The 13283-nt window shown below is 36.4% G+C and overlaps 1 protein-coding gene across 1 annotated transcript in view; it reads left to right on the top strand.

The window, feature by feature from the left end:
• Positions 1 to 13283, top strand: part of LOC133321405 (frizzled) — a gene marked incomplete at its 5' end in the record, with an annotated part of 168094 nt that overhangs the window by 46959 nt on the left and 107852 nt on the right. The window contains one exon of the mRNA XM_061530493.1: positions 5087 to 5206. Coding sequence (XP_061386477.1) covers positions 5087 to 5206 — 120 coding nt within the window. The remainder of the gene's footprint in view (positions 1 to 5086; positions 5207 to 13283) is intronic.

Raw genomic sequence — 13283 nt, forward strand, 5'->3', positions numbered from 1 at the left:
ATAAAATTTTTTAATCAAAGGATGAGCTTGTTGTTATATATAAATTTTATAGCCAATTTGACTGGAAAGCCTAATATCGCTGCACAGATATTAACAAATCTCTAGGGGAGTCTCTTTATTGTCCATTTTCAAAATATTTATTGAGAACAAAAATTAATTATTTTTTGACGGGGAATGGGAAACGACAGCAGGCAGAACTTATGTAGAGGCGTCTATAAATTTTAAAGGCGACAAATAAAATAGAATTTTCTAAGTGTTTAATAAATAGTTACTTTTTATTCAAGAGATGCATTTAATTTTAAATAAAAATGGCATACTAATTGGGTAGTATGCCTATAAATTAATCCATATGGCATAAGTCAAAACAATATCTTAGGTTAATTTTCAAGTTATTTATTGAGAACAAAAATTAATTAATTTTTGAATACAACTATCTGCAACCGACCGCTTCTTAATAATTTTTCTTTTATAATATTTTTCCATTCCACCAAAAAATTTTGTTGGTTCGGTCTAACTCTTTTCATCTTTTACCTCAATCAAACAATTTTTTTTTTTCGAAATCACAGATTTACGAAAGAAAGCTGCGTTCACAATTCTCATGAGATCGACAAAAATTGATTGCATATTTTATTGCACTTGTCAGCGAAAAGGAAATTAATTTAATTAACCTTACACTTGCCGCCATCAAATTATTTGCCGCCAAAAATGAAATTGTTACACTTTTCCTCACCAAACAACACAACAAACCGGGCCACTGACTTGCTGGTGGCTCGTCAAGTGTTGCTGCGATGAAATGTGACAACATAGCATTTTTGTTTGCCGCCTGTGCCTGGGCATTCATTGATGATTGCTTTGGTCGTCTAAAAAGGTACTAAGCCATTTAAATTGAGAACGAACGAGCGGGCGAAGGAACAATAATGGCAAACCAAACGAAGGAACGAACGAACAACCCTCTGTTATGTGCTTGTGCCGAATGTTTTCGTTGGTCGACCGGTCGCCTTTTAATGTTGTGTTGTTATCAGACATTGAGAGTTGTGCTAAGAAGAGTTAGTTTGTCAGTTGGTGCTACTCAATAGGAAGAGCACACACACATTGTTCTTGTTGTTGTCTTGTGTGTAACACGCACGTTTAACATTCTGCAAATCACACCAGACCATGCTCTCACACACACACAAAGAGAAATACGAAAAAACATCATACACGAAGAATATTCCCTTTGGGGACATTCATTCTGTTGCGAAGTAAAAATCAAAATCACTAACAGCAGCTTGAGGAACATGACAAAATACAACAATAACAAGAAGAAGAGGAAGATGAACAACAACAACGAAAGGCAACAACTTGTCAAAAATGTATTGTGGCACTCCAGAGCGCACAACAACTGGCAAAACACGTTGTCGTGCATTACACATAGCCCTTTCCGTCACAGCTAGTCAGTCAAATCAGAGGCGAACCCCTTTTCGACTTAGATCACTCCTTGGTGGATTTAAGTGAAGATGAGAAACAAGACGACTGTGAAGCAGGTAAATGAAAAAGAAATCAAGCAGATTGTTGCCTCAAAAAACGTTTTAAATTGTGCACACACATTCTGAAATAAATTGTGCAAGGAAGTGGTGGGCCCTTCCTCTCCATTTCCATTTCAGTTGTTAAACAATCACTTGTAGAATACAAGGATTCCGTAAAGGTCTTCTGTAGGTTGAAAACAAAAAACCACTTTTGAGCATCAAGGTGTGATGACAAAATGAAAAGTGAAAAAGACTTGCACTTGAACAATTTTAGAGTGCTAAAAGCAAAATGAAATATTTAAAGGCGTTACAACAAGAAAAATGTGCTAAAAAGAACATGGAGGAGGAAGGTTCAAATTATGCACATCTCTAAATAAGTTTTCAAGTTTTTCAAATGAAGTGTTGTCCTCTTTTCCGGTACTCTTTCGCACTTAAATTATATTACAGTTCCAGAACATGTTGGCATATTTGAATTTAAATTTCATTTTCAAAGTCTTACGAAGCTTTCCAGATCTCCTCATATTTAAATGGAAATAAATGTTAAAACTATTTCAAAATAAGAATTTAAATTCTTAAAATTGGAGGGTACTTCCACCACTAAATCAGCTGAAAGAAGTTGTCATAGATGAACTAAAAAGGACAATAAAAATAATTTATTTTTGTTCTCAATAAATTCGTACATTGGTGGATATTTTTGATCACTTTAAATGTAAAATGGATCGTTACATACAAGACGAATAATTCATCATAAGGAATGATCTAGAAGTCCGTGTGGTGAGAGAAACCAGTAGTGTTGCAAGTTATTTGGGATACCATTTGTATTTTGTTTTTCTCAGGCTGAATCCCAGTTTTTTGCTTTTATAAAAAACAACTATTTATTAGTGGGGAATGTATGGCATTGTTCGCCGAGGGGTAAGGCAGGGAAGATTATAGTTTCGGATCTCGCCACTGATCCTCATCATAGAGAAAATCTTAAAAAATTATTTGAAGACGTGAGGCGCAATTAAGAACTGGAAATGGGCTAACAATGGTGGAGTTGAAGCGCCAACGAGTTCACATTAACGAGGGGTAGATGATGAATTAATAATCAATTTTTGTTCTCAATAAATGCTTAAATTAAGATATTTAATTTTTGTCTTGGCTAAAATGTTTAGATGACTTTGAAAATAGTCTGAACATTCTTTGGCCGTTACACACGATTTTAAGAACCAATAGTCGGTCTGATGAACCAGAAATGGTTATAGGTAAGCTGGTTGCAGCACCAGCTATAACTTTAGGCTTGTAACACTTCATAAATATTTAGATACCATTTTTGATAATTAATTCAGAGCTTTGTCTATATATATAAATATAAACTGATGTGTTTGGAGTACACAGTGAAGAAGTGAAGGACTAGGAGTAGACCAAATGGCCAACAAAGAAATCATTAAAGATGTACTGCAGTCGTGAGAGATTGTATAGCTGTGGTTTGTATAGAATTTGCTAAGGGGATCTAAATGCTATTAACCTTTTAGAATATTAGCTCCGGAGTTAATGAATCTATTGAATCAACTTGAAAAGCAAAGAAATCTTTATTATATAGAAGAAACTGCAGCCCTAGAAGTTCCATAAAAATTACCAGATACTCCATAAATGGTCTTCGAATATATTGCCAATCGAAAAGAGCAGAATGTCTGTAAAGACTTTTTGAAGGGCCATGGAATTTCAATAGAAGCTTAAGATAAAGAACCATCTAGAGGTGATATACTCTACAGGAAATTTAGTATTGTAGAAGAACATAAGAGTAATAATAATAATAATAAAAATAATTTTAACAGCCGATCTACTTCACTGAAAGAAATATATTTAAAGAGACATTTAATTCAGAACTGAAAAAGGTAACTCATGAGAGGCATAATTACTCGATAATCTAGGTATTTTGAAGTGTGTGAAATCAGAACAATTAGAAGTCTTTATCAATTTGATGAATTAACAAATAAAATAAATAATAATTAATTTTTGTTCTAAATAAAAATATGAATTTAACCATAAGTCTGGCATAGACTGAAATGTCTATATAAATTTTAAACGAGTCTGGTTTTACGTTTTATTATCCAATAATAAAGTTTGCAATGTTTTTGTATGGACTGACAGATAAAACTTCTTAAGCAAATAAATATAAATGGAAAAATTACAAATTTAATCAATTTTTGTTCTCAATAAAATTTTATATTAGCAGATTTTTTGTGTATCATTCGGTCTAGTTGTCTAGGTCAAGAAAGCTGCAGGTATGATCTAGAGATCTTTATAAAATCTCGGATCATTAAGACGAGAGGATTACCGGGACGATTTACTACAGTCAAAACAGTTTATAGCCACATGTCGGTTATAACGAACGAAATTTCGGAAAATGTTGACTGAAAGTTAGATAGAGGTTGGAGGCTGCACGAGAGGATGAAATGGAACTACAGGCAAAATCGCTTATAACGACAGTCAACATTTTCCGAAATTTCGTTCGTTATAACCGACATGTGGCTATAAACGATTTTGACTGTAGTAAATCGTCCCGGTATTGTCTGCAGTTTCTTTTTTAAATCTTTTTCTTCTGTCACTTTTAATATATGTTTACATATCATAACTGTAGGAAAAATCTGAAAGAAAAAGTACTTTAGCTTAAAAAAGTAAATACTTGACAAAAAAATCGAGAGACAAAGGGATAAAAAGCCATGGTAAAATTGCTTTTTATTGTTGCCTCAGCCTTTTACTTTCTGCGAAGGCTTAAAATCCTACATTTAATGGAAGTCTGTCTGCACAGATTCACATTTTCTTTTATGTTTTTCTTTGTTCCTTGTGCATCTGCCTTAATATGGGGGTGACTTTAGTTTTCTTGACACACCATATTGACTTTTACGAAAGATGAGTAAATTTCTGTGTAACAAACCCCACTCTTATTGTATTTTCTTTTTGTTTTTCATTTCATATTTTTGTTCTGATATGTTTTTCTGTTTTACTTTCCTTTTCATTCAACTCCTCAAACTCTTTAAAGATTTTTCTTTTTCTCCATTGTCATTGCTGTTCTTTGATTTTTTGCAAAGACGTGGAATGGAAAATTTGAAATTTTAATGAACTCTTCGGATTTTTTCCCTTGACACACACAACGAAATCATCTGTATAGAATCAGTTGTACAACCTGATTTTTATACTTCAAATTTGAAATGAAATTTTAAAATACTCCATAACGAATTCCATAGCAATGAAAGAATGGGGAGGTAGTCATTGAAAAACAAAAATACCTTTGGGGGCCAAGGAAAATAAAGCGAAAACACATTTCAAGGACCACAACGACGCATTATTTATTCTCCCTCTCCGCCTTCTACAGGTATAGAATTACATGGAAATGGTTCTCCATTAGAAACTCTTGCTGCGGGGCAAATAGAAAATTGCGTCGCTGGAATTTTTTCCTACTACTAGAAAATTGCGTTGCTACCAACTTTTTTCTTCTACGTTTTATTTTTGAATTTTAAATTTGCAATTTTCATATGAAAATAAATTGTTGATAATTGATTTTTCACTTATTCTGTTTTTTTCTTGATTTTTTACAGGAAAAACTCCACTGTGGTGCTCCCTGCCATGCCATGTTCTTCCCAGAAAAGGAACGTACCGTATTGAGGTATTGGGTTGGCTCATGGGCAGCCGTTTGTGTTGCCAGCTGTTTATTTACGGTAAGTGGAAAATTTCTTTAAAAACATTTTACGGTAAAAATTGGACTTAGAAGGAGAAGTAGATATTACTTATTTCGCGTAGACGTTTTTGAATTACTTGAAATTTCCCAAGGGCAGAAAAATTGTATGGGAAAATATATTGAATATCAGATTCAAATATAATCCCATATTTTGTAAAGATTTATTGAGTAGTTATGTATATAGAACATATGTATATAGAATTTTCTATTTTTTCAGTTCGACATGTCGATGACCTTGATATAAATCAAAATTTTGATGTATTTGCATTTAAAGTTAATTTAAAAATGAAGATGAAAGGCAATTGTAATTTAAAGCGTATTTTCCTGTTTTTTGTGTGGTTCCCCTACAGGTTATGTTCATTTGTGACGCTTTCAGAGGCTTCTTACCTGTCCTGAGTATAACTAATTTTAGATTGGTCGAATATACTCATTTCCAAGACTTCACCTTTTGCACTTAATAGCGGCTCGGATAAATTTTATAGACTTCGTAATGGTCAGTGGCCCCTTTCAAATTTTCCTTTCGATTGGCTATTTAGACTGCCTTGTCATTTTATACGCTTTTAGTAAATTCGTTAACTCTCCGATACCTCTTTAGAGGTGCTAACTTTTTGATAGACTGCCAAGGCCTACATCTCGTCGGTAGAGATCTCATTGAGCCTTAGCTCAGTTATTTACATTCCATAGCCTTTCAGCTTATCTCTTAGAATCCGTGGCCCATCAACTAGTCTATTAGATATCATGCTCCAATAGCTCGCATGAACCGACTATAAAGATATAAAGATTTTAATTGAATCCCAGCTGGTCTATATAGACTACGCACTTCTTCATCTCCCTAGTTTGTTAAATGTGACTTCTTAGCCCTTCGAATTCGCCAGTAATAGGTAAACTTTAAATTTCCTGTTCTGTTCGCTGCGGTAGTCGTCCAGAGCTTCAGCTTAACTATGTAGACCAACACCGCGCTTATATGTAGGCTTCTGGTCCCTTCAGGGTACATGTGTAGTCTCTACGAAATTTCTACTCGGCTTAGTAATATTTCTGGCTTGTCAGATTGCCCCTAAGAGATTCCTAGTCTATTTAGTTCAACGTCCTGGTCTTATAGCTCATCTAAAGAGACCCCTGGCCATATGACTTTGCTTGTAATAGGCACACAGAATCTTCATCTTAAATTCCCTATGTATTCACTTTGCTGTAATAGACGTTCCTAACTTTAGCTTACTCCCACTCGCTTACCTGTTGTCATCACCTTCGGCTAGTCATTGTATACTTCCCGACCTTTCACATAGCCTTTCTGGTCTTTAGTTCATATTCCTGATCTTTTAGTTCAAGTAAGAGTTCCTCAAGCCTTTTGAGATCGCCTGTAAAATTCTATCAGAACCTTTATATTTTCTAGCTAAATTTCCTGAATGTCCTGTTGGCTGTAATAGACATCCTGAACCTCAGGTTACCTATATAGGCACCCAGCTCGCTTCATGTTGGATCACAGATCTTACAGCTCAACTAGGTACCTTCACTTTCATTACCTTTCTGGCCTTTAAGCTTGCCTTCACCTTCATAACCTCTCTGCCCTTTCAGATCGTCTGTAATATATCCCTTAGCTGTCAATATAAATTCCCTGACTGTTTTGTTCGCTGTATTGGACATCTGGAACTTCAGATTAACTATAAAGATTCTTTGGTCCTTCGTCTCACAAATACAGACGAAGGGTCGGCGACCTTCTGCTCGATTTAATAAAGTTTCCTGGCCTTTCAGCTTGCCTGTATGAGATTCTCAGTATATTTAGCTGATCTTTCTGGCCTTATACCTCATCTGGTCCCCTGACTTCGGCTGTAATAGGTTACCAGAATCTTTAGCTTGTCTATATAGATTTACTGGCTCTTCTGGTCGCTCTAATAGATGCCATGACCTCTATTTATCTATGTAGACTCCCACTACCTCTACCCTTCGTCCAGCCTTTGAAGACTCTTTGGGCAATCAGCTCATCTCAATTAGTTATCTGGCCTTTTAGTTTGCCATTAAGAAATTTCCAGTCCATAAGACTACAAGGCCTGGAAGATGGCCTTGTAGACTCTTAGGTCATATAAATGCACCTGTACCTTTGAGTTCGCCAGTGATAGGCACCCTGGATCTTCAGCTTCTCTATCTGAATACCCGGTATGTTTTGGTTCCGTACTGACCTTCAGCTTACCTTTGAAGACTCCAAAATGGCATACCTCTAAGCTCCTTGTCCTATCAGCACATCAAGGAAAAATCCACGACCCTTCAGTTCGTTCCAATAATCTGCTTGGCCTTTTAGATCACTTCTAATACACTCACAGGAAATTCAGCAATTCAGCATTCAAATAGTCTAAAGCTTTTGATCTTGCCTACATATCCTTCAGTTCTCCCCAATAATCCGTTTGGCCTTTCAGCTCGCCTGTAACAGATTCCCAGACAACCTAGTCCTTCAGATCGCTTTGGCCTTTCAGCTCGCCTCTAAGATATTCTCAGATAACCTAGTCCTTCAGATCGCTTTTAATAGGTTCACTGGAGCTTTAGCATGGTCCGCATGGTAGTACGTACACATTCACGGACCATTCTGCTGGCCTGTGGAATATTCACAAACATTTACTCTCACCTCCCGATCCTTCAGCACATCGATATAATTCTTATGACCTTTCAGCTTAACTGCAGGAGATTCACAGGCCCTTCAGTTCTTTCAGGACTTCAGCACGCCTGAAATTGGTAATGGCTTCCAGCATGGTCTGGTCTTTCCGTTTCCTTGCAACATAGTCCAGGTCTATTAAGAGCTTCCTTCACTTCGTGTAGAAAAGGTCTTAGTCAAAATTTCTACATCTTTTCATACCATTCACTAAAGTTCCTCCCCTCTTCTTCTATTTCCCCATTTGTATCGTAGGAATTTGAAGAAGTAGTATGTGAGTAAAAGAATGTTTATTTATGTGCGAAAAATTCAGGAGGCTATTCGGAACGTGCCTTGAATTTTTGTCTTGATTATTTTCTTCTTATGTTTCTAATGAGTTTTTTTTGTTTGTTTCTGTACAGACTAGGATTTCTGTGACAAATTATGTGTCATAACTTTTTGTGGGCGGGAGGAGAAGGCGGAGGGATGTGGGGATCCACAATCAAAAATGGAAAATTAGAAAAATAGGCAAACAAACAGTTGCAGAATATACAAAAATGACACAAAGATGTTTCTAATTTTTCATTTCTTTCGAACAATTTGAATGCAAGGAATTCTTATTTTCGACATTTAATTAAAGTCAACCAAAGGAGGGCTATGGTGGGCTGAAAAGTTTTCTCATTAAAAATCGGGACAAATTTGAAAATCTTAATACAACAACAGCTCCATGGTTTTTGGAATTAGGTGGCAAAGTCAGCTGCAGCAGCACCAGTTGTCATCTGAGTTTCATTGTCATGGAGCGCAGGGAAAACCACGTATTGTTACGCGTTTTTCCCCAAAATTTTGTTTTGCCGTTTTAGTTTTGTTGAGGATGAATCGGATGCTGTGGATGATGGTGTGGATGATGTTGCTGGTGGCTTGGCATAGTTTACCATTTCTGGGTAAACATTTTCATTTTCACAGAAAGAAAAACCGAAACCACATCATTAAAACTTCATTTGTCATCGAAACGAACGGATGAGCGTACCGAACGAAGTCAAACAAATTCATTTGCAAAGTGCAAAGATGAAACTTTCTGTGTTTGAGCCGGGCAAACACCAAGCTGAGAGGTTAAACTGTCAGTCAGTCGGTCGGTTGTGGTGTTGGCAAATGCTGATGATGATGACGATATTAACAAAGTTTTTGCTTGCAGCTCATCACCATTTAAGTGGAGGTGATTCGGTGGCCATGGAGATGCACCAAAAAAGGGGGAGTTTCGAATAGACAAACAAACATTTTAAATAGTTCTCAAATGGAAAAACTTTTAAATGACATGCCATTCATGATTCACTTTTGAATAGCACTCATTGCATGACAAATCATGCAACAATGGTCCTTCGAGCACATCAAGAATTAAGCTAGACGACCATTAAGAGGAGTTCGAGGAGACAAGTAGTCGGCGAAAAAATGTAATATGATTTTTTTAAATGAAAGGAAGGGAAATAAATTTCCACACAGAAAATTCGAAGTATTTTTTGTGTAGCACTAGGCATGACAAATCTTGAAACAATGGCCCTTCGAGCACAGCTGGAATAAAGCTATGTGAAAAAAGGAGGATTCAGAGGGGACAAGAAACTCTGCGGATGTTGGCAGTTTGGATTTTATAGAAGAAGAAAATTGAACAGATGGGTTTTAGGGGATCCCTGTTGGAAATTTGGAGGACTTTTGTATTACACTAGGCATGACAAATCATGAAATAATGGTCCTTCGAGCGCAGCTACAATTAAGCTATGTGAAAAAAGGAGAAATTCTAGGGGACGAGATACTCTGCGAATGATTCCAATTTGGATTTTATACAAGAAGGAAATGGATCTCAAGGTTTTTAGGGGGTCCATGTTGAAAATTGGAAGTATGACACACCATGAAACAATGGTCCTTCGAGCACAGCTGAAAATAAACTATGTGGATAAGAAGAGGAGTCCGAGGAGACAAGAAACTCTGCACAGAAAATTTTAATTTGGATTTTATAAGAGTAGGAAGGTTTTTTTAGGGAGTACATGTAGAAAATCTGAACTACCTGTAATTTTGTATAGACCATTGATAGTGTCTGCAAGGGCCTGTAAGGGTACTTCATGTTCCAGATCTACAGAGATAAGCTTACGACTCTGGGAGTCCACTTACACTCCTGAAAGTCCAGGCGAGTTGAAAAGAACAAATAATATTGCAGGTGGGCTGAAAGACTATGGAGTCTAGGCAAGGACCAAGAGGATTTTTGCGGAGACTAGAAATTCCATATATGGACGAACCAAAGGATACGTTTGGGCCTTATATGCCCTCCGAAGGCCCTGACAATCTATACGGTCAGCTGATGGGTCAGCTGAAAGATAAGCAATTCTATGGAGAAGAACTGGGCAGATTTTTCTACAATCTGAACTGGTCTATATGGACGATCTGAAGGTCTTATTTGCAATCTAAAGGCTCTGATAGCCTATACGACGAGCTTAAAGCGGCTAGTGCCAACCAGTTAAAAATCAGAAGATTTTTTGGTTTTGAGAGTCTGTCTATATGGACGATCTGAAGGGCATATGGAGCCTTAATATATGATATTTGAAAGTCCCTTGATTGTCCATAAGACGAGCTGAAGTGTGAGTTTCTGAAAGACAAGCTGGAGGTTCCGAAGGTGTATGTGTTGACATGCTGAAGGTTCGATATGGACGATTATGTTTACTTAGGTAAGCTAAGGCTCAAAAAATCGAGCTGAAGGAAAGAGTTTAGTTACGATGTTAAGGGCATATAGGGTGAGAGCCTGATGAACAGAATTGTATGTAGAGGCTTTATATGCGATCTGAAGATTCTGACAGTTTATTCAGACGAACAGAAGTCCCAGTGTGTTTATTCTTTCTGGCTTCTGGAAGCTTTATATGCCACTTGAAGATCCTGAAAATACTGATCCTTAAAGAGAAATTAAAAACAATGATAATAACCGAGTTTCAAGTTAAGGGTGCCTAAAGGGACGTGTAGTTTATAACAGGCGATCTGGAGGTCAAGAGCAAGCTGAAGGGTCAGAAATTCTATACAGAAGACCTGAGACTTTGTGTACGATGTGGAGGTCTACATACAGAGGAGTTGAAGTGTCAGTGAGTTTTTTTAAATAACGACAAACTGGAGGATCAGTTTGTCTGATGGGCTTGTGAGCCTAAATAGATGAGTTGAAGAACATGTGAAACTTTTTATATATAACTTGAAGGCTCTGACAGTCGATACGAATGATTTGAAGGGCCAGTGAGTGTAATAAAAACAAGGTAAATGTGTTCAGGGAGACTGTAACACCCGAGTTTCAAGCTAAAGGTACCTAAAGAGGGTCGAATAGGTTATTACAGGCGATCTGGAGGATATGGAAATCTATATAAAAGATCTGAAAGCTTCAGGAGTCAGGATAAAATAACTGGCAGTCTGAATATAGCAGATGGAATTGCAAATGAAATATATCGATCCACTTTTTGGTTAATGCTCCCGTATAACGGTACCTACTCATTTGCGATATTGTGAAGATCCATGTCATAGTTTCCCACCATAGTAGCTGTAATTATACAGTTCGAGTTGTTGGGGGGTGATAAACATCTATGCATGAAATTTTCTACATAATACCATATTTTGACATAGCCCCCACATAAAGGTTCTGTCCCGTTTTCGGTTCCGCCCTTTTATTTTGAAGGTTTTAGTTGCATTTTCTCTACGGCTGTTCCTGTAATTCATGATAATCATTGTTGCAGAATATTTTCTATGTATGGTTCATGTTTTGACATAGCTCCCATATAAAGGTTCCGCCCCAATTTTGGTATTTTGAAGGTTTTTGCCGCATTTTCGATGGTCGAGGGTTGTGCAAGCTCCTCTTAATTTCTTGAAAAGTGTTTTAGGGAACTGGTACTGCCCTCGTAAGGAAGTTTTATTTTTTCACAAATAAATATATTTCTTTAAGGATTTTCTCTTGCCCTAACCAATCATTTATTTTAATAACATATGTATGTGTGTGTGGGTATGTACGTGTTGGTCCTTAAGTATTCACTCCCAGGCATCCATTACATTTATTTTCTTGGGTTTCTTATATTATTTTCTTCCTGATATTGTCCATATGCCAATTAATCATATTTGCCTGACTTCTAAGGTTCAGTATTTTCGAATGGTGGCTTCTTTGAGGGGGAGAGAATATTTTTTCTTCTCAAAACATTTCCCTAAGTATTATGAGGATATATTTATTTTGTATGTGTGTGTGTGTGGAAAAATTACATTATGGTTTTTGGGGTCCGAAAAAAAATCCGGAAAATTAAGGCACCAAATTAAGGAGGGAAAATATATTCCATGATCCCCTCAGCTCCTTCTCGGTGTTTATTTGCAGGTCATGATATTTTTTTTTCTTTTTTGTATTTTTGTTGTTGTGTGTTTTTTTCTTAAGCCACTTCCTTTCTGGCCAATGATAAATTTGTTATTAACAAATATTATTTGCTGTTGGCCAAGTTGTTAGCCATGCCATAAATATTAACTAAGTCAACAACAGCAAGGAAAAATGCCAAAACCAACAACATTTCCAAATTTTTAAGACAGAAACTGAAATATAGATGTGAAAATATGTATGTATATAAATATGTATGTGTATCTCTGTGTATGTGTGCATCTGTCTGTGTATGTGAAATGTTGTATGACATATTGGCCACATTAGTTTGTTTGACAGTTTCTTTTCGGGCCTTCATTTCAATTTGCATTAGTGAAAGGAATGGTCCGCAATTATTTTGTCAAGTTTAGCGGAAAATTGTTTTCAAATAAAAAGTTGTTGGGGTTTTTTTTTCTTGAAATTTAGATTTTTGACAGCAGTAAATGGGATAGGCAAGAGATAAAATTTGAAAAAAAATATTTGGAAGAGATTTATCACCAAAACAAATCGAAAAAAATCGTATCGACCAATAATGCTGTCAGTTGTCAACTATAACTAATACTGGAAGGTCGATCGGAATGGCAACTAATTGAAATGCAACTGAGGAGTGAGGTGCAGCAACCTTCTTAACCAAAAGAGAGGCAAGGTGACTACTTGAAATTCAATTAGGGGAGGGAATGCAACCTTTTGTACCCAAAAGAGAGGCAAGGATTTTTCTTTTTTCCATTGGAAGGGGTTTTTCTTAGTAAGCATTAAGGATAGAGAATGGTGCTCATATACCCCCAATATTTTCAGAAGGACATTTGCAGGCCTTCTTAGAAAAATATGTTTTTTCTTTCAATTGAAATGCAATTAGGGGAGGGGGTGTAACCTGTTTACCCAAAAGAAAGGCAAGGGCTTTCATTTTTTCTATTAGAAAGTTTTTTCTGAGTAAGCATTAAGGATAGAGAAGGGTTCCTTAGACCCCCAACATTTTCTGAAGGACATTTGCAGGATTTCTTAAAAAGAAATATTTTTTTCTCTCTCAAAAAA

Source organism: Musca vetustissima, unplaced genomic scaffold (genome assembly GCF_032173495.1).
Source record: "Musca vetustissima isolate MV318-11 ecotype Yass unplaced genomic scaffold, APGP_CSIRO_Mvet_v1 utg17259, whole genome shotgun sequence".
Lineage (NCBI taxonomy): Eukaryota > Metazoa > Arthropoda > Insecta > Diptera > Muscidae > Musca > Musca vetustissima.